Below are 22,898 nucleotides of genomic sequence, written 5' to 3' on the forward strand. Positions count from 1 at the left end.
TGAGTATCATCTGGGACCCTCTTAGAATTGCATACTCTTTAGCCCCACAGCTTATCTGTTAACTTTTTCCAAGTAATTCTGAAACATGTCACGTTTTACAGTATTTGCCTAGAGGTCCACACACCTTAAATGTCTGTCAGAATGTGACTGGGGCACTGTCTTAGTGGTAGTTATAAAATCCTTATCAAGCAGGAGTTTGAGGTTAGGATAGATATACTAATGATAGAGGGAGTTAGGTACATGGAGACAGCTTACTCCAGTTCAGATCATTAGGAAAGGATCTTAGTCCAAGAAGGAAACTGTTAAACTGGAGCTGACAGAAGGCTGACTGAGACTGGCAGAGAAAGAGTAACTCCTTGCAAAAGGCAGCTGAGCACACGTGGCAGTGTTAGTAATTGCTGATGGCTGGGAATGATCACTTAGAATTCGAGGGCTGTCTTTTAGGTTGGCCTTTACCAACTTTGAAAGTGTTGTTGGTACATAGATTCTTGAGGATTTTTAGTTTCATTTGTATTTTGGAAGAGGGGATTTATATATGCAACTGGATCTTTCACATCTTGGTACAAAAGAATTTAGGCAACAACTAAGTGTTTTGAGAGGCATGTTAACATAGTCAGAAACTACTGACTGACTAAATACTGGGGATGCGAAGAAAATGGAATATGTAGTGCTTTGACCTGAAGACAGCTAATGTTTGCATTCCTTAACAGTACTTACAGAAGAGCGCAACTATGTTAAAGGATGGATAAAAATAGAACGAATCTGGTAGCTTGTGGATACAGTAGATTCAACTCTCCTGGTTTTTTTTTTTTTTGAAGGCTGCCACAAATCTAATATCTTAGATTATTATTTATATTATACAAACATACTTTATTAAATGTAGAACTAGAGGCTTATCTATCTTGAAAGTGTTCCCACAGGCGGCTTTGGCTGTTTTCCCAGTTGGCCTATTTATTTGTTGATAAAGACTAAACATAGAGGCATATCTAATGTTTCTAATAGGCAAGAAGAAGATATGCTGTGAAGTACGGTATGGGAAGCATTGATTGATAAATGACATTTGAACCTCAAAACTGGTCAAAGGAAACTAGGATATAGTTAAGTCATGAGTGAGCTCCAGAACTGCAACCCTTAATGCATTGTCAAAGATCACATTCATCTTCTATTTTTATTTTACTTTATTTACTTGTTTGTTTTTCAAGATAAGGTTTTTCTGTGTATCCCTGGCTGTTCTGGAATTCATTCTGTAGACCAGGATGGCCTCAGACTCAGAGATCTGCCTGCTTCTGTCTCCCAAGTACTTTAATTAAAGGTATGCACCACCACCACTTGGCAAGTGCATTTCATCTAAATCTTCTAAAGCCAGGATATGGTAATTTAAACTAGTAACCAATAAAGAAGAGAATGTTGGCATGACTCCTGTTATCTCTCTAGGAATTAACTGTTTCCCAGGAAAATAATGAACAAACAAAACTTCCATAGCCCCTGCCTCCTTCTGTTATGGCCAGCAGACTAATGGGTAGGGCAGGTAAGGTACCAACGGAACAGCGTTAATGTTGTTGATGGATGTTGGCTTTGGGTACCTTCATTGGCCATATCTAATCTTTGAGTTTTGGCATAAAAATGAATAGTCTACCATTTTAGTCTTTTTGTTACACAAAGTCATTGCTGGTTTTTTTTTTAAGACTTATTTATTTAGTTCATGTATGTGGGCACACTGTCACTGTCAAACACACCAGAAGAAGGCATCAGATCCCATTACAGATGGTTGCGAGCCACTATGTAGTTGCTGGGAATTGAACTCACGACTTCTGGAAGAGCAGTCAGTGCTCTTAGCCACTAAGCCATCTCTCCAGTCCCTACTGCTGTTTCATAACCATTAGAATTGGTGACCAAAGGAAAGGAGTTGCACCCATTTCCATTCAATTTATTAATTGGAATTCTAACATCCTCTCTCACCTTCTGTCTTTTGCCAAAAAAACCAAAACAAACAAACAAACAAACAAACAAACAAAAAAACCCAAGTTAGAGAAACAACTGATAGTTCAGACACTTAGAGCATGTAAGAATACAAGAAGAGGAAAGGCCTTTATAATGCAGCTTCCAGAGACTGTGGTTTAACGTGGGTGGTATTGAATAACAAATATTGAACACTTGGAGTTTGACACCATAAATTGCAAATAGCAAGATGTTACTTTTATTACTACATTAAAAGCATTGTGCTATATGTTGGCTGTGTTCTAAAATTGTATTTTATTGAGAGAGAAAATATATAATTTATGATCATATAGCCACATAGCAATCTGATGGATAATTAAATCAATGACTGAAACAGCCACGTAAGAGATATACTCATTCTTTGTAGGGTCTTTGTGTGGTTTAGGTATAAGTGTAATTGTGGCTTCAAAGAACGAATTGGGTAGTGTTCCTTCTGTTTCTATTTTGTGAAATAGTTTGAAGAGTATTGGTATTAGATCTTTGAAGGTCTTATAGAATTCTGTTCTAAGCCCATCTGGTCCTGGGCTTTTTTTGGTTGGGAGATTTTTAATGTTGCTTCTATTTCCTTAGGGGTTATGGAACTTTTTAGATAGTTTATCTGATCCTGATTTAACTTTGGTACACGGTACCTGTCTAGCAAATTGTCCATTTCCTCCAGATTTTCCAGTTTTGTTGAATATAGGCTTTTGTAATAGGATCTGATAATTTTTTTGAATTTTCTCAGTTTCTGTTGTTATGTTTCCCTTTTCATTTCTGATTTTGTTCATTCCTCTCCTCTCTCTCTGCCCTCTGGTTAGTCTGGCTAAGGGTTTCCTGTTATTTTTGTTGTTAGAAGTGGAATTATCTTCTTTGGGTTTGTTGCAGGAAGATTACTTTATTGCTTTACCAAAATACTCATGGGAGGAAATACAGGGACAAAGTGGAGCAGGGACTGAAGAAAAGGTCATCTAGAAACTGCCCCACCTGGGGATCCATCCCATGTGCAGCCACCAAGCCCAGCTACTATTACTGATGCCAAGAAGTGCTTGCTGACAGGAGCTAGATATGATTGTCCCCTGAGAGGCTCTGCCAGAGCTCTACTCATACAGATGAGGATACTTGCAGTTAACCATTGGACTGAACAAGGGAACCCCAATGAAGGAGTTAGAGAAAAGACGGAAGGAGCTGAAGGAGCTGAAGGAAGAACAACAGTATCAACCAGTCAGACCCCACCAGAGCTCCCAGGGAATAAACTACCAACCAATGAGTGCAGGTGGAGGAACCCATGATTCCAGCCACTTCCATAGCAGAGGATGGCATTGTTAGCATCTGTAAGAGGAAAAGCCCTTGGTCCTGTGAAGGCTTGTTTCCCCAGTGTAGGGGAAAGCCAGGGCATTGAGGTGGGAGTGGGAACATTTTCATAGAAGGAGGGTTGGGGGAAGGGGACATGGGAGGGAGGAAAAGGGGACAACATTTGAAATGTAAATACATAAAATATCCAAGAAAAATCTAATTAAAAAAGAGAGATACTCATATTATTTGATTGTCTCATGAATGGCACACTGACTGAAAAGACAAGATCTCCCAAGGTTAGTAAGGTCTTAGAGTTGGTGAGGTCTTAGAGTTAATAAGATGACAGTTTTTTTTTCCCATGTTGTTCTGAGTTCCTAATTTCTTCCTCCTGTTTCTATTAATAAAGTATATACCTTCCACGTCTTTATTACTGTTTCTATTTTCACAGTGTCTTTTATTAGTTCTAGCTCATCTTAACAGATTTTATAATTTGTATTTTATAAAACTTTCTGATCTGATAGGTTGTAGACTGCCCAAGTGGGAATTTGTAGACATCTTCCAACTGTGTGTTCTACCATGATCACTCAGGCTGTCTAAGATGCACTTGGCTGAATATATGCCTTGTTCAGTCTGTTAGTCATGGTAACTAGAGATCCCTGGTTCACACACAAAGTAGGAGCATTACGGATATCCCTTTCCATTGCTGTTGTTTTAAGCCAGGTAATCCCTAAAATTAAAAAAACTCCATTTTGAGTGTTGTTAGAATTCTTGAGTGATGTACAAGCCATTGACACGTTCGTTCTGATCCAATTCAAAACTGAAGAAAAGAGCTCTGAGTCTGTATTATCAGCATAAGAGAGGCTTTCTCATTTGAGATTCTTTTCTGAAGCAGATTGGTGGTGGTCTCAGTGCTGTGCCGAGTGTACTCTGTTCATCGAACTCTGTATGATATTTATGTGAGCACTGGTTGGGCAGATGGAGCTATGATAGTGACCTGACTCACAGTGTTTGTTTCTTTTATTCGGTTCATTGTTTGTTCAAGGACACTGGCTGGGGGAGAGGCGAGGGCTGGCAAAAAAATCAACCTCTTTGCCCTTGTCAGAAGTAAACAGACAGCAGCAACTTCTCCAAAATTAAAGATCCATTTATGTTGAAAACTGGTTGAAGACATAGTATACTTTTAGGAACATTTGATTTTGCATACGCTAGGGTTTTAATTAATTTTATAATTTATATCAAAAACACTGGTGAGTTATTCTGTTGCTAGGTTTAAGAAAGGGGTTACTAGCCATAGGCCAGACTGCTGAAATGTAGAATTGTGTTTTGTTGTGGTAGCTCTGATGTGTGGGAAGATGGAGATTTGCATGAGGCCTAGAATCAAGACAGAGAATCTGAGTGCTAATGAGTAGTCATACAGATCTTTATAGAATTCCCAAAGGCTAAGATGATTAAGGAAAACTAAGTGATGCCAGGGATACTGGATACCAGATAAAACATCAAACTAAATAGCTAATACTTCATGCTATTATACAGCTCACCTGGATTAAAATGAGCTTTCTTCTTAAAGCAGTGGGTCTGAGTCTGATGTCTCGTGCTTTGCTGTGAGAGGGATAGATGGGCAAGGGTAATACCCTCAAAAGTGAAAACAAGATGGCTGTGGTAGACCAACCAGCCTTGGATATGATGCAAGACTTGAGATGACTCAGAATAGCATAAGGAAAAATTGTTTTGGGTTCTAGAGAAATTCAGAAGCAAAATGACAATGAATGTCAATTCTGTTAGCTTTGCAAGTTTCAGATTTCTTGTACAGCTGTTGTCAGTGAGTATCATTGCAATTCTTGAGTTGAGCTACCAGGATCGGTTTGAAAAGATTGAAACCTGTAGTGTTCCTCTTTGACTTAATTTTTCCATTCCAGGCAAGTAGTTACTCTTACCAATCTACTTTATCAGTGCTAACTCCTCATCGGGTCTTAACAAGCATGTATGGAAGAGGAGAAACCTTCCAGTTTTCTTATTAACTGCAAATGCAACCCACTGTGAGATTAGACTCTTAGTGTATCTGTAACAGCAGCTTTCCAAGAATGCCAAGGTCAACCTGCCATGTTCACCTGTCCTTTAAGGGATTCATGTATTAAATTTATAGGTGGGTACTAGAGCTTCCATTTGTTCTCTGGTACCAGAGTCAATTAATGATCATCCAAACATTTGGAGCCTAATGGATGGTTGGGGGGAGAGGGGGTTAGGATAAAATTAGAGGGAGAGAGGTTCAACATGCTAGGCCATGAATACTGTGAAAATGCAGATGCAGGTAGTGCTGTTAGATGCACAGAAAACAAGTGGCTCATGTGGTGTTTAAGGCAGTATTTGAATAGGTCCATGGAGAGCAAATATAAGTTTGAGGTATGCAAGGGGGCAGATATAAAGCTACTTGCAAATCAGTGCTTAGAATAGTAGGAAAGAAAGTGCACTGTGTAGGCCTGCTGAGCATGACTCTTTGGTTAAGATGGGACATGAGGTGAAGTAAGAAAAGTATCTTAGGTATTTAGCATGTAGTATACTGCTGCTGTAGTAAGTGGCTAGAAACTCAGTGGCTTACAACAACACAGATTAACTATCTTACAGTTGGTTAATACAGATCAGAAGTCCCAAGATGGTGCCTCTGGACTAGATCAAGATATTGACAAGACTGTGATCTTTTATGGAATCTGTAAGGGAGGTGATTTACTTTTAAAAACACTTTTCAGTACCAGAGGCTGTCCTACATTCCTTGTTATAGTCCCCTTTCTATCTGCAGAGCTTCTGTCTGTCTGTCTGCCTGCCTGCCTGCCTGCCTGCCTGTCTCTCTTTGTCTGTCTGTCTGTCTGTCTGTCTGTCTCTAAGGCTTTCAGCTTTTAAAGATGCTTATTATTGCACTGGACCCACCAAGATAATCTTATTATTTTAAGGTCAGCTGATTCACACATCTGTGTCTGCTACCTTAATTCCTTAATTCACATGCTGTGGGGTTTTTACCAGTTTCAGAGTCTGGATTGTGAACGTCTTTAGGAGGCTGTTACTCTGCTTTATTGTGAGCAATGTTCTTTGGAAAATCTGTAGCCTGTTAGAATATTGGAGTGCAAAGAAATTATCGGCTCTGTTATCTTTTCAACTTGGCCATTGATATTTTCCTTCTCCTGCCTACAACAGCTTGTATCCATAAATCCTTAATCAGAAAGAGTGTTGCCCTGAACACTGATGCAGGCATTGCTTCTGGTCCCATTACTGTAAGGCCATTCTACTATCACATTGGATGGAAAGCTAGATTAGCAGCGAGGTGACTGGAATTATGATTCAGACTTTGTCAGTAATCTGATTTGTAACCATAGGGATATCCTTTTAGTCTCTCTGTGACATAATTCTCTGTCTGCACACAGAATTCAGGATAATAATAGCAGCCCGTCTGACAAGGCTGTAGATAACTCTCCCAAAATAATGTAGCATATTTTAATTTTTTATCTATAGAGAATAAATCATATCTTTTTATTTTCCTTTTGTATCTTAAACAGTGAAGAATTAAAGAGCCTGCAGATTTTATTTATTTATTTACTTATTTATTTTTACTTTCCACCGTCCTTTATTTTTTAAATGTCTTCTGCAAATAGATTTGGATACTTATGTCACAGTAAGTCAAGCTATATTCTGTAGGCCTGGCAAAACTACTAGGACAATAAGAATCTTCAGGCCCATACTTTGAAGAAGTTTACTAGTTGAATAGTTTGTGGAAGCAAGTAAAATAAATGACAGAATATTTTGGTTTCACTTAGGCTTTCTAAGAAGCAAGACAAGACCACTGATAAGTCTTGAAATGTTACAGCTGCTTTCTCGGCCATAAAGGCACTTGTCATGTAAGCATGGCACCCAGACCTGAGTTTGAGCCACAGTATTCATGTGAAGGTTGAGGAAGGAGACGGACTCTACAGAGTTGTCCTCTGACGTCCACATCTGTGCTGTGGACAACCTATACACACATCACATGATCACTTTTTAAATCATTTGCTCTCGATCACTTGCAAGCTTTCCTTTGGTCTGCAGTAGATGCATCAAAGCGGATCAAATTACAAACCTCATTTCTTTTTTCATCAAACGTTTGTTAACTATAAAAATGTGAGTCTTATAAATTATATTTCGTATTGACTTTAGGAAATATTGCCCCAGAGTCTGTAACACTTAAGATTAGTTGTCTACAATAGAAATATGAACCACGTGTGTAACTTTGAATTTTCCTCCCTCCCTTGTTCCCTCATTTCTCCCTTCTTTGAGACCATATCACTATATCCCTGGCTGTCCTGGGACTCAGTCTGCAGACCAGATTGGCCTCAAACTCAGAGATTCACCTGCCTCTAGAGTTTGAGGATTAAAAGCTTTTGTTACCGTACCTGGCAGTAAGTTTGAATTGCTTACCCGGCAGTAAGAGTACTAGTCATGTTAGAAAAAAATCAAAATAAGCAGTATGGTTTATGTATTTTAACATAATATGTTCAAAAACACCATTTCAATATGTGATTAGTATAGGAAATTATGAATAAGACATATATTACATTCTGTTTTTGTATTAAATCTTTGAAACTTGATATATACTTTATACTTAAAGTTCATTTTATATGAACTAGCCATATTTCAGCTCCATAGCCTCATGTGACATCAGCTACTAATATTAGTCTAAGTCTGCCTCAAGGATACCTGTCTCATCAGTATACGTATCTCCCTCACACCTCCCAGCCTTCCCTTCAACCCATGTCTTCTGTGTCTAACCTCTATCCCTCTGTGTGAGTGAGCCTCCCTTCACAGTCTCGCTCTGTTCCTTCCTTCTTTATACACGTTTATGTCCCATATATGGCTCTCCTCCTAGCTCTCAAATTCCTTCCAATACTCTGCTGTGAATTTCGGGAGAGAGAGCAGGCATTCTTGTAAAAAGTCAGTAGGACCTGATGACAGTAGAAAACCTCATCAGAGTGGCCTTCATAGGCTGTCCCCGTGGTTCATGAAGTATTGGGTGAGAAGTATGGGCTGTGTGCGTTACTGTCTTGACATTGTTTGGCAGTGACACACTCTTAATAATGCAGCTTCAAGAAGGATTCGTTTAGCCCACAGTTCCAGGTTCAGTCCATTTAACAGGGAGCAGCTGGTCACACTGCATCTGCAGCCTGAAGGGAGAGGCTGGTGAGAGACTCGGCTCATCCAACTCCTTTTCACTCAGTTCAGACTCAGCCGCGCTCTGGGTGCCTTCTCTTCCCTCACTTACCATAACATGATAATCTGTCATGGGTGTGTCCACACAACCTTGTCACCTGTCAATTCTAGATTCTGTCATGTTTAAAAGCAGTATTAACTATTACACGAGGTTTTGCCATTAGTACACTGTGTGTGTAATTAGAAGCCAAAGTGCTCAGTAATTGAAGTGTAAGTGTATGAATTCAGTTTTACCTACTAGGGAAGAACAAAGAATTTTAGTCAGTTTTTCTTGCCAAACTATCCTGCCTTTTTCTTGATAATCAGTTTGCAAAGATACTTTATAGCCTGCATTTTACTTCTCACAATGCCTTATTTGACCCTAAATGTACACATACAGTGCTTTGTTTTGTTTTGCTTTTGCGAAGTAAATAAAAATGTCAATGTCAGCAATCAAAAAAATTAAATGAAGAAAGCAATTATATTACAATGGAATCAAAAAGAAAATATTTAGGAATAAGTTTAACAAAAGAAATATCAAAGTGATACTCTAAAACTCAAAATGGGACTGTTCAGGGGGTTCTTTGAATAAAGGTGCCTGCAGCAGACCAAGAACCTAGGGAGTTTGTCCCTAGGGCCTGTGTGGTGAAAGGAAGGAGCCAGCTATTGCAAGGTTGTCATCTGATTCCTCCTCACGAGCCTACATGTGTACATGTAATACAAAACAAATATGTAATACATTCAAAATGTTGAGATATACAAAAATGGAAATATATCCAATCTTTATCTGTTGGAAAACAATATTAAGATAACTTTCCAAACTGAATAACAGCTAGTGAGACCTAGATGCCCGTTTTTGCAGAAATTTAACAAGCTGATCATCAAATTCTTAATGAATACAAGGGTCCCAAGTACTGGAGTGATTTTTACACTATTCAGACTTGCTGACGTCAGGCTCTGGTGATCACAGTGTTCCTCTAGCATAAGGCCTGGTTTCTAAATGACCACAGAACTCTGTGATCCGTGGGGCTCTGAGTGCTTGCTGTAAGTCACACCACCTAATGTCTTCTTGCCCCTTGTGGTCAGTTTCTGTCATGGTCTGAATGGAGAAGGGAAAGCTGTCTGTGTGCCTGTGAATTGGAGACTGTTTGGTTGTCTGACAAACTTAGATGTTTTTGTACACCCAGCAAAAACTCTTAATTTTATGACTCAGTTGGCCTTTCCTCTTGGTGCAGTCGCAGGAACAGTCTCTTCTTGCTCTCTGTATTTTATATAGATTTTATATAGATTTTATATAGATTGGAGCTAACATGGTGTCTGCCCTGTAAACTCGAGCTCACTTTTCTTTTAATACTTGTGTATGCCAAACATCTACCGTATCTTTCAATGTCTGTGTGTGGGGTGGAGGGATTCCATGTTTTTAGATGTAAAATAGGATTTAGTGGAGAAAGTACAGAGACACAAGAATAGTGTCTAAATTGCCTTCCCTTTTCCTCCCTCCTGATAATTTAACTCTATTTTGCACTTCTCCATCTTTGACATTATAAATTCTCTCTCCTTCCTCCTTCTGGTGATGACAGTGGTGATGACGATGTTGACAGTGGCAGCAGTGAAGGGCATGTAATAAAGAGGGGTCCTGGAAGGGCCTGACCAGAACAGCTTTAAGGGTTTTCTTCTTAGTGACAGTGGTTCATTACTATTCTTTCATGGCTAGGCAGCTCTTCTACTCCATACCTTCAGTATAACTGCTTATGCCACTTAGGTTTGTCCTAGCAAACTCCTTTGTAAGCTTTCTCCTCACCATTTAATACACAGTAAAAGCTGAACTAAAGGTTTTCACTCTTCAAACTTTGTTTTATTCACTTCCAGAAAAGAAGTTATGAGGTGTGTCATGCACCTTATCATGAGCCCAGTTAAAACTAGTGTTGAAATTCAGTTTCCAGGATGTGCTATTTGTAACTCATTATATTAATCCTTCCCTCCTTCCTTCCTCTAGCCATCCCTGTGCACCACACTCCAGGGCCTTGCATATGCTAGACAAGTGCTATGTCACAGAGCTATGTCTGCACCTCCGTGATATGTCTGTTTTCTCACTGCTAATTGATAGATACGAGTTTTATGCCTTGCTTATTTGATGGGATTTTAACGCTTTTTCCAACATTCCACATGTATGATTATAAGTGGACCTGGCCAGTATTATATTCATGAACACCACTAATACAGAGGTAATGCCAAAAGCTAAGGAGTAGGAACATGGAGACGGGAGCAGGATTGTTTATACATGGAAGGGTATTTTTATAACGTCTTCATTTCCCTTTAGCGGGCATTTTACTGTGTTTCTTCCTCCCTAGTTATCAGGAAATATGAAGAACAGAAAAAGTATCCAGGAGCCTAGATTTGATTATTACAACCATGAACTTCCTGATATTGACCTCAGTGAATGTGAATTCCCACATGTCATTGAAATTTATGACTTTCCTCAAGAATTTCGTACAGAAGACCTTTTGCGGATTTTCTGCAGTTACCAGTAAGTATTTGCAGGTGGTTCCAAATGTTAGATAATGTGAGAGAAAGTCATAGTAAGAATTTTTAAAAAAATCATGTCTTTAAAAGTTTTTTAGTCATTTATTTTAGCTAACACCAGTTTTAGTTAAAACCTGTATTTCAGACTAGTCTTCAATTTTTTAAAAGAGTCTTTGTAGATCCTGTTGTAACATTTGCAAAGACCACTGTTGGTGATGACCTCTAAGTCTGTCTTGGTGGTACATTTAGTCCATTTATATTTATTGTAATTATTGATGTATTTGAACTTATATCCACACACTTGTTTTTATATTTGCCTGTCGTCTCTCCTGTGTATACTGCTCCTGTCATTTCCTTCTTTTTTTCTTCTTCATTTACAGGTTGGCTTTTTCCACATTTCATTTTTTAAATGTAATCTGTTTCTGTTCTTTGGTGGTTAGTCTAGAAATTATAAAAATGGGTGTTAAAACTTTTTTCCCTCTTTCTAAATACTGCAAGGTCTTTTAAATTCTATATATCTTACACCCAGCTTATACGTGCTATGACTGTTTCATCCCCATCCCCCCATCCCCCCTCCCCAAGCTGAGGACGGAACCCAGGGCCCTGTGCTTGCTAGGCAAGTGCTCTACCACTGAGCTAAATCCCCAACCCCTCATTTTCTTTCCAGGTTTTGCTGGTAACAAGCTTGGGTGTTATGTTTCTCCTCCTCTTCTTCTTCCTCCTTCTCCCCCTCCCCCCTCTTCATCTCTCTCTGTGTTTGGTTTTGTTTTTTTGTTTTGATTCAGTGTTTCTCTGTTTAACAGAGCTCTGGCCTGGCTATCCTGGAACTTAATCTGTAGACCAGACTGACCTCAAACTCACAGAGATCCACCTGCCTTTGCCTCCTGAGTGCTGGGATTAAAGGCGTGTGCCACAACTGCCTGGCTCAGTGTTGTGTTTCTTTAATGACTTTATATCAGTTTCATTCTTCTTACAATGATTTTTCAATTGTACAAAGGATTAGACCTGGTTTTGTGTATGCTGAGAATGTCCTACCACTGAACTGTACCCTGTTCCTTCATTCTTGAAAAGATTTGTATTGTGTATATATTAATAATTGTAGATTGGCAGTTATTTTTCCCTGAGAAACATGAAGACTCCCAATGGTTGTGGCTTTCTCTTGGGTGATGGGTCAGCTGGCAGTCTCCAGGTCATAATCTCCTGAGCATAATCTCTCTTCTTTCCAGATGCCATCACATTTCCCTTTTTTGACTTCGATGTGGATAATTTTTGCTAGAAATGTGGATTTTATAGATTTTTCAAACTTTTCCTGATTGAGATTATATCTGCTTATTAAATCAATAATTCTTTTATTGATTTTGTGAAAAGTCTTAGACATTTTCTCTTCCATGATGTCTCAGACCCAGTCTCCTCCTCCTCCTCCACAGTACGAATTGGGTTTGAGTTAGGTTTTCTCATTGAACTTTCTTGTCACCTCTCTTGTATATCTATCTCATCTTTTTTTCTGGAGACATTCAGTTTGGGATTCTAGTTCACATTCTCCATTCCAAACTGTGCTTAATTGTTGTTAACTATTTCCACTGTTTTTCAAGTTTGTTCTATGATACCTTGAATTTTTCAAAAGCAAATATTTTTAAAGTCTGCTTGATCATTTTTTACAGCTTTTTTCTTCATATTATCTTCAGTTTGCACTTGTTTTTTCTATTTCTTAAGAACATTGAACATAGCCCTCTATAGTCTCTGCTAGTTCTGTTGTCTGAAGCCCCTTTAGTTGTAGTTTGTTTCTAGTAACTTCAATTTTTGTCAGTACTTGCTCACAATGTCTTTCTTTTTGGAGAATTGAGCTATATTTTTACTGTGGTTGATGTTTTTCTCAGGATTTATGGGCATTAAGGCCGATGATAAAGGAGGGACATTTCTTAAAGCATCCGGGCGCTTTCCCGTGCTAGGCCCAGGGATGCTGACACTTTAGGAGTCTTCAGATTAAATTGTTGATTTAAAAATTTGTTCCTACCAGAAAAAGTAAAATATTTTAATTATTGTATGTCACAACTGTTTTATTTTGACACATAAAAATGTCTGTTTACTTGTGCCTCTCAGTGTGGTGTCCAGCTCCCCTCACTCCTGTAGCCTTGGGTGTGTTGATTAGACAGTTCTTAGAAGTCACCCTCTACGGCCTCATCTGTAGTTTATAACTTCAGATCTTTAAAGAAAGACACGGAAATTTAATGTCTTCAGATTTTGTGAGCAAATCGTCCCATGGCTGTTTTTTATTGTTGTTTACTTCTTTTTTTTTTTTTTTTTCCCCCGGAGCTGGGGACCGAACCCAGGGCCTTGCGCTTCCTAGGTAAGCGCTCTACCACTGAGCTAAATCCCCAGCCCCTAATGTTGTTTACTTCTAAAGTGACTTTTCTTTGGTCTTCTAAATCATTCAACTAATTGTTTTGCTGGTGTTTGTTTTGCTTTGACAGGGTTTCCATGTAATCCCAGCTGGCCTTGAGTTCTTCCTGATTCACCCTGTAGAGTGCTGGGATTATAGGCATGAGCTGCATTCCTGGCTCCTCTCACTTTCCTAGACACAGCTCCTCCTTGCACTCAGAATTCATTCAGTGTCCTATTGTTACATGTAGTGAAGAGTTCAAGTCTGTTAGAGTGCTCTTCAGAACAGTTATGCTAACTCTTGGTGTGTGCTTACGTGGTACATTTTAGGAAAAGATAAAGGAGACAGAAGTATACATATTCTCTATAACTTATAATTAAGAAGTAGACTCAGGAACAGAAAGAACCTAGAAAGTATTAAGAAAAAATCTTTCAGTGCCTAGAAGAAGGTCAATATCAAGAAGGGGTATACTTTAATATTTCAATCCTGCTATTAAAAATGAATCAAATCTATTTGATGCTACAAATTTAAAATTAAAATTCAGTTTATTTATATCCCAGGTGCCAAGATTATAGACATGCTCAGTCAGTTCCCAACTTTACATTGAATTTGTAAGATTCTCTTTCAGAGCATAGCTCCTAAATCTTTCTGGGAAAGGATGAGAGAGTTCATATTTCAGGTTGCTGTGCGTCTCAGTGTGACAGCCATAGACAGGATGTAAACAAATGAGTGTGGTTGACAAAATAAAACTTTATAAAAATGGTTGGTTTTTGTTTTAAGACAGGATTTAGGTAGCCCGGCCTGGCCTTGAACTCTTGATCTTCTGCTTCAATCTCCAGAAGTGCTGGAGCTTACTACCACATCTGGCCTGTGTTTTATTCTCAAGGCAAAAACCCCATCTGATATGTTTATAAAAGGATAAAGAGAGGGGGCATATGTCCTATGGAGGTGTAGTCAGGTGTAGGGGAAGGGGGTACCTCTGCGGGGGCCCATACTGAGTCATCCCTTACCCCTGAGGAACCAGGCACACAATGGTATGGTATGATATAGAATACAGTTTATTCGGGGCATGGGGAAGAGAGTTTTTTTTTTCCCCCTTTTCTTTTTTTCGGAGCTGGGGACTGAATCCAGGGCCTTGCGCTTGCTAGGCAAGTGCTCTACCACTGAGCTAAATCCCCAACCCCGGGGAAGAGAGTTTTAAGAGGGTAGTAGAGACAAAAAGGTAGAGAGAGGGAGAGAGAAAGATAGAAATAGAAATAGAGAGAAATAGAGAAGTAAAGACCGGCCATGAGCATGTGGAGGGAACAGGGAGAGAATGGGAGGGAATGGGAGCTGGAAGACAAGAGGAGGAGGAGGGGGCAAGCTGCCCCTTTTGTAGTGAGACAGGCATATACCTGGCTGTTGCCAGGTAACTGTGGGGCAGAGCTTAGAATGCTAACGTTACCCACATTTTTGTTTGTTTTTTGAGACAAGATTTCTCTGTGTAACAGCTCTAGCTATCCTGGAACTCAGTCAGGTAGACAGGTAGGAACTGTAGACAGGTAGAGCAGTCTGGCCTTGAACTCACAGAGATCCACCTGCCCTACCTCCCAAGTGCTGGACTTAAAGGTGACCACTGCCCAGCAAAATATTTTAAGTAAAGTGCTAGAATAGCTGGAACAAATTAGCAGTTACTTGTTTCATCAGTTAAACTCAAGTTAGGGAACGCAGCTGAAAGAAAGCAGAGTTGAGTGGATTCTGAAAAATATGTAAACTATGCTGTAAACCTTACTGTAAATGTGTAGTGTAGGTAAGTCATTGATTCAGGTTTCTTTTGTAAGACCAGTGTGAGATGCTATTCAATTCCTAATAGATCTTTAAGAACAGTCAATGAGATCAAATCTCAGATTTGAGCTACCTTAGATTATCATTGATGAAATTAGACTGTCATTAATAAAATGGGGGTCATTTTGTCCATGTCTAGAATTTCCTCAAGGATGATTGAGGTTTGCTGCTTTTTTTGTTTTTGAGAAAGTTTCTTACGTTGCAGCCCAGGCTAGCCAGGTACTCAGAATCTTCCCATCTTCCCGTCTCCAGCACTGGGTTATATATAGGCACTCACCACCATACCAGGCTCTATACAGGCACTCACCATCATATCAGATTAAGGGTGGTAATTCTTTGACTCATTTGCTTCTCTTTGCTTTGTCTCCTTCTAACTGTATCTATGAGAGAGTTTTTCATAAACTCCAAAACCGTTTTTAAAAAAAAGATTTGAAGGACAGTGAAGCCTTAAGGGCTAAGATGAGACTTTTAGCTATGGGTCTTTCTGTATTTTCCTAAACAGTCTGCAGCAGAGACTCTGACTGTTGAACTTCAAGTCTTCACCCTAGGTCATTTTATAGTGTGGTCCAGCATAAGAAGTTCTCTAAGTAATCTTCCAAGGTTCCTCTACTTTTTTGTCAAAGAAATTGTTGAGAAGGGAAAGAGATTTTAGCATTTTTATAGTGACTTATAATTTTATGAAGTTCGTGATGCAGAAGTGTAGAATAATATCTGAGTTGGATGCCAGTGTCAAGCTTATCTTTCATCACCATCTATGTCAATATTAATCTCCCTGGTGACTATTGCTACTAATAATAAAGATAATGAGCACTGTTGATTAAAAAGTTGCCTTCCTAGTGCTGATTATCATGTTCTTGGCCTGTCATGGACAGTCTCATCTCTCTTTTCCTCCCCAATGGATGGCTGGTTCAGGCTACCAGGAGAGACATACCAGCAGTTGTACCGAGTTGTGAGCCTGTGAATGACAGTGACTCCCGCAGCCAGATCCATCCATCGGTACAGGAGTGCTGCACATCACTAGGGGAGCATTGGTAACCAGTAGCTATCTGAGTAGATGTAAGGTCTGCCCAGCAGGAAGAACTCATGCATGGTACTGTAAATATGGCTAAGAACTATGGCTGGAGCGCTCATAGACCCCAGGGGAGAACCTACTACTGTTATTTTGCTAAATGGATATAACTTCCATCCACCTTCTAAATACTAGGAGTTGGAGTGGGGGTGAGGGGTAGATTTAATTAAAATCTATTCCTGTATTAATAGAATTTAAATATATGTGTGCATGCGTGCGTGCGTGTTGTCATCCTAACAGTCTTTGTGCTCACTGTGTAGATTTGTTATAAACTAAAAGGCTATTTTTCTAATATCAAATGTTTATTATGATTTCTTTTACTATGATTTCCTTTTTCTTGAATTTTTCTGGTTAGCTGGAGTTATTTCTGTTCCCCTAACAAACTTATTTTCTTTCTACAGTAAGAAAGAATAGTAACATTAGTGAGTATAGTTATAGTTTTCATTATTTGAGTTAACTTTTTATTTTTACAATTTGAATTACATCTCTAACAATGTAGTATTCCTACCCTCTACTCGCCCCCAGCACACACACAGTTTACATTTGCATCAGGTCCAGGTGACCCTGCCTGACTTCCTGCATTCTTCTGTACCTCTTCTGGCTTCCATTTCAATCCCTTCTCACTTGCTGCTCATAAGGACATCTCTTGAAAACAATACATTAACAATGTACATTAAGTATCTCTCCAGCCGATTGGTGAGGATTAATTAGTTGGCATCTATAAAGTGCTCCCAGGTAATTCTTTATGATGGTATTATTGCTTTTAAATTTTAGTGGCTTCCATGTGTCGAGCTGTTTTTATGTCACTATCCCCATTCCTCTACCTTATGAAATGCTTTGTAAAATTATTTTAAAGACATTTCATAAAATAAATTTTAAGAAATGTAAAAGTTGTTTTCTTTTGTTACAGAAAGAAAGGATTTGATATTAAATGGGTAGATGATACTCATGCCTTAGGAGTTTTCTCCAGTCCAATCGCAGGTATATGTCTAGTGACTCTCAGGAATTCCAGGTCCCGTCTGTTTATTTTCTCCTACTACTCGTTTTTATTTCCCTTCTGTTTCAGCCAAGAGCTTTGCTCAGCCAGTATCTGTAGTAGAACAAACACTGGCTTTTGAGGCATGTGGCCTGGTACCCACATGTTCTCTCCTCTTCTCTTTAACCCAGCATTTGGTATTTGGAAAGGTAGATCCTTCCCCCAGGCCATTTGCACACATAAATGTCAGACAGGATGAAGACCAAAGTGAGACTAAATTTTACTATATTTTCCTTCAGACAAATGAATTAGAAATAGAATTCTATATAATTCTACTGTAATAGCTACTCTCTGAATATATGGTTGGCCTTTTATACACAGACATGCCCTGGACTCCTGATAGAGCTCATGCAGAGGAAATCTTAGCAGTCAGAGGTGCTGGATTGAGTTCCTGTCGGAACCATCTTTAGAGCATGAATTTGCATGGGCCAGATAAAATATTTTTGGCTTTATAGAGCAAAAAGCTTCTGTCCTTACCTAACTGGATTATTGTAGCAAGAAAGCAGCCACGGTGTGCAAATGAGCACAGCTCTGTTCATACAGTTTTGTTTACAGAAACAGAAAACCCAGTGGCTGCATTTGGTTTGATCCTTGTTCTAAAGTAATCATTACCCTACTTACTGTTTACAGATTTTCTTTATTTTATGATTTTTTTTCTTGCCATGAAAACCAACAAACATAACTTCTTGGGAATAAATGCTTTGTAAGAAATAGCGCTAATTTCCGTGTGCATCACTTTACTTCCTTACATCTGTTCTTCCTTGCAGCTCGAGATGCCCTGGGTATTAAGCATACCATGGTGAAGATCCGGCCCTTGTCACAGGCCACAAGAGCAGCCAAGGCCAAGGCTAGGGCTTGTGCTGGTAAGCCTGCCTCTCTGCCTTGCTCCTCAGTACGCTGCAGTTACCCCCATCCAGAGTTCTGTAGACACTGGGTCTTTATACTAATACTGCTGCTGTTGTGTTTCTAAGAACAAAAAGAAAAGGAGCAGGTTGGAAATACGCCCTTTGAGCAGCCACTGGAACTGGCTGAGGGCAGGCAGTACAGTAACCAGATTCTGATGGCATCACTGCCTAGTTTACCCGATGCAGGTGTTTGATAAGAGTTGCTGCAAGAAACCGCGGTAATGCAGATAACACAGCCAGGGTTGTTTGTGCTTTGCCGTACTAATTTCCTTGGATCATCATCTATCAGGGCTGTATTAATTACTGCTGATACTGCCCTTGTTAGTCTGTTTTGTATGTTAATTACTGAGTTAAATCACTTAGAGCTGTAGTGGTTTCTCTTCCTTTCTGCCTCTTACTCTTTTTTTCCCCCAGAGTTTCTCCAGCCAGCAAAGGAGCGACCTGAGACTTCAGCGGCCTTAGCCAGACGGCTGGTCATCAGTGCCCTTGGGGTTCGAAGCAGACAGAGCAAAACTGAACGGGAAGCCGAACTCAGGAAGCTGCAGGAAGCCCGAGGTAAGCTTACTGGTGTTCTCTGGTCCACAAGGGCTTCACTGTGAGGCCCACGTGTCTCCCATCTTGTCAGTTCCATCTTCAAGAAGCCTCTCAAATGTAGAGATGGTGTGTTCAAACTTACCTTCAGGATTTAGTTCTTCTTTACACAGGCATCTGGTTAATTTCCTCTCACTGAGAGAGAGGCTCTGCTTTCTCAACTCATTCCTGGCTTTTCTATGGTTTGTTCCAAACAAAAGAAGAAAAGATTTTTTTCCTCTGAAGACTTGAGTCTCCCAGACCTTGTTTGCTGTGCTTTTACTGGTCCATGACCACCATGACAGTGCTGTGCTGTAATCAGATGGCTTAGGTTTTTGGTAGAAGGCAAGTTAAGACAGAGACAACAACTGATACAGATGATAGTAACTGTAAGAGGAATTTTGTCCACTTAAGACAGCCTGGAGTAGATTCACCTATCTTCTGATGACTTTCTACCACCTACAAGTTCTCAGAAAATATTTCCTCAGATTCATAAGTAGGATTTTCTTTTAAAGATGTATTTATTATATTTAAGTGAGTACTCTGTAGCTGTCTTCAGACACACCAGAAGAGAGCATCAGATCTCATTACAGATGGTTGGGAGCCACCATGTGGTTGTTGGGATTTGAACTCAGGACCTTCAGAAGAGCTATCAGTGCTCTTAACCTCTGAGTCATCTCTCCAGCCCAACAAGCAAGGCTTTTCTTATAGTTTGGTGTTAAGCTTAACATATATGTGTATATGTGTGTGTGTGTGTGTGTGTGTGTGTGTGTGTGTGTGTGTGTGTGTATACACACACATACATACATACGTATATATACATATACATACATACATATATATATACATATACATACACACATATATATACACACACACACACACATACATACTCTTTATAGGTTTTTGAATTCTAGGTAAAGACTTGGATTCAAGCTTGACACCAAAGTATTTTTTAAACAGCCTTCAAGCTTTAGACAAATTCTTTGCCTTTACCCAAGATCTATAGAATTCAGTGAAAAGAATTCTGAAAATTCCACTTACCAAAAAGTGACTTCATTTTTCCTTTAAACCAATTGAAGTTTTAAACTGCTTGTTTATTGCCAGTCTAACAAGGCCATTAATACTTCTGTCCACTATGCTTTGGTGATAGCAGGCAGCTTTCGGACTCTCGGCTGCACCGGCCAGATAACCAGTGAGTGAGAGCATCATGGCAGGTGCTAGAGTTTCAGAAGTGAACCCAACTAATTTACCTGAACGATTATAATGAGGCAATTCTGTTTTCTAATGCATTGTTTATTCAAAGGTTTCTTATAGAGTATGGAGAAAGGAAAGGACTGCTCTCGCCTTTATAGACGGCAGATAACAGAACTGGGTCAAAGAGTGTGCAGTGTTCTAATCCTTGTATTGGTGATCTCCGAAGAAAATGACTCTTGGATCGTAGCTGCAGTTATCTCAGAGGGAGAGCCTGGGGATGTGGCTCGGTTGTCAAGCATTTGCTTAGCATGTCCTGAGGCCTTGGATTCAGTTCCAGCACTGAACAAAAGCAAATAAAAAAGGATGAGCGGAGGGTAATGACAGGTATCTAGTGAAGAACTGACTCCTTTTGCTGTGTGTACGCCATGCCTTCCTCGTAGGTGGAATATCACCTGTATCTCTACAAATACTGCAGCTGTTGCTTTGCTCGGATAAGATTGTCTGTGTGTTCTCTGATTCTCAGCAGGCACATCAGCATGCTGCTTCTCTTGAAGTGTTTGTTTTAAATGTTTTGCTATCCAAAGGACATTTCTGTGGTGCAGTTTAAAATTTAGAGTGTTGACTGAGTGTCTTGTTTATTTATTTATTTATTTTTTTGGTTCTTTTTTTCGGAGCTGGGGACCGAACCCAGGGCCTTGCGCTTCCTAGGTAAGCGCTCTACCACTGAGCTAAATCCCCAGCCTTGTCTTGTTTATTTTGAAACAGTTTACTTTGTAGTCCTGATTGGCTTAGAACTTAGTGTGTAGCCTAGGTTGCCTTTGAACTTATGTCAGGCCTACATCAGATTCTGGGATGCCGAGATTATAGATGTGAGCCACCGTGCTAACTTCTCTGTTGCTTTTTAAAATGAAGACTGTATCATTGTTTGCTTATCTGAGGTGATGCTCTCACTGTGAGTGCTACCTGTACTGAACTTAAACTTGTAATCATTCCACCTCAGCTTCTCAGCTCCTCTGGAAACTGGAGCTCAAGAGACTTTTGGTTGCAATTAAGAGACCAACCAGGTAGGTTCTTTCTATATATTAATGCTTGGATTACAGAAGACCATTCTATCATTCTACATTGCAGCTCTTCTGTTCTTTGTGTCTGAGAAAATAAGGATGAGCAATGTCTTGTACTAGCGTCCTTTTGAATTAAGCATTCTCGTGGAGTTGTATGGAGTCTAGGATCTCACTTAAATGTGTTTTCTTCCTCTTCTTAAAGCTTAGAGTCAGGGGTTGCGGATTTGGCTCAGTGGTAGAGCGCTTACCTAGCAAGCGCAAGGCCCTGGGTTCGGTCCCCAGCTCCGAAAAAAAAGAATAGGAAAAAAACAAACAAACAAACAAACAAACTTAGAGTCCGCTGGTGACTGTATGTACTAAGCAAAGCTCAAAACATGGATAAATTACTTTTAGATACTTGTAAGCAATGGCTTTTCCTGCACTCTCCCACTTCTCTCTCTCCCTTTCTCTCTGTGTTAGGATCAGATGCAGGGCCAGTGCAAGGCAGGCCCTCTGTCACTGAGCTGTCCCCTGCTGCTGCTGCTCTCCTATGATTTCTAGTATAAGAAGTGGACAAAAGGGTTGTGTTGATGAAGGCACTGGGAGGAGACTCCCAAGTAGAAATTCTGATGGATTTGTCTTACCTCTGATGCAAGAGTCTGTCTTCAGTTTTGAAGTTAAGTAGCAGTCATAGGCTACCACCTAGGAAAATGAGAAAGGGATTTGAATGTAGGCTTTTCTAATTAAAACTCATTTTTTTCTACCCTTTTGGAAGGTTTGGGGGATAATTGCCATTTCCCTCCTCGGGGAAAATATTACTTTTATAAATAAAAGGTTTATGTCCCCAAAGAACGCCCTATCATAGGCTTCTTTTTAGTTACAGATACCAAAGATTAGCTAGCAGCTTTAACTGACAGAAACATTTTCCTTTGTTTGATATGAGTCTGTATGATAGTTTGGACCTGTTTCTCCTTCCTTTCTTCCTTTGTAGGAATCCAGAACATCTGGATGTGACTCTTTACCATCAGCTCCGTACTGTAAAGACCAAGGGCAAATCAGTCCCTAAGGGGGCAAAGAAGTCTGAGCTGTAATAGAACCACATGGCTTTGGGGTCTTACCACTCTTCTGTCCGCTTTCCAACTAGTAATGCTTGGAGAGGTTTTCTGAGTACAACATAATATAATGTTAAAAAAGTGCTTTACAAATTCAAGCTATGGTTCTGTTTTCTGTGTCATAATATGACATGAGTATTGACAAGAGTATATTACGTATTGCTGCTCTTCCTTACACGTAACAGATGTACCTGATCAGTCACGCCATTCTCCCTTGGCAGGTACTTGCTAGCTGATCAGAATTAGCATGGACCAAAATCTATATGCTATTCTGTTATGGATCCTTTCATTAATATACAAAAACCTAACCTTTCTTCGTCCTCCATGAAGAATTCTATTGACTGCCAGAGTACCGAGGACAGAAAAAAGACACATAACATGTGCTCATTGTCTCTACATACGAATGATATTGATTACTTTGGGTTTTTTTTCATAAATGCTAGTATTTTACTCTGAACTTTCTCCACCCTGCCCCTAAAAGAGTTGAACATAACTGATCATTTGGTAGGTTCTTCAAGATTCTCTGGTAGAATTCTCTATCCTACCTGCATTCTCCAGACCTTTTAGTGGAACAGCTTATACCTCAGTCTTTTAAGGGAGCGTCACTAAAGCTGAAAGAGATGAGGAAAAGGAAGTGCCAGGTGACTACAGCAGATCACACCGTGTGTCCAGAGATAAAAGCCTGGGACACTGCTCTGGAGCGGGAGCAGAGTGCGCAGCAGTTCCGAGCTGTGCTGAGAGTGGGAAGTGGAAGCACACATCAT

General features: G+C 39.7%; 1 protein-coding gene across 3 annotated transcripts in view; it reads left to right on the forward strand.

Annotated features, from left to right (window-relative positions):
* Positions 1-22,898, forward strand: part of R3hcc1l (R3H domain and coiled-coil containing 1-like) — a 78,182-nt gene that overhangs the window by 50,418 nt on the left and 4,866 nt on the right. For 2 of the 3 annotated variants that reach the window (NM_001427847.1, NM_001437570.1), the window contains 4 exon segments: positions 10,830-11,005; positions 17,185-17,255; positions 18,078-18,173; positions 18,630-18,770. In NM_001427847.1, the coding sequence (NP_001414776.1) occupies positions 10,830-11,005; positions 17,185-17,255; positions 18,078-18,173; positions 18,630-18,770 (484 nt within the window). 3 annotated transcript variants of the gene reach the window in all.

Source organism: Rattus norvegicus, chromosome 1 (assembly GCF_021556685.1).
Source record: "Rattus norvegicus strain SHRSP/BbbUtx chromosome 1, alternate assembly SHRSP_T2T, whole genome shotgun sequence".
Taxonomy (NCBI): Eukaryota; Metazoa; Chordata; class Mammalia; order Rodentia; family Muridae; genus Rattus; species Rattus norvegicus.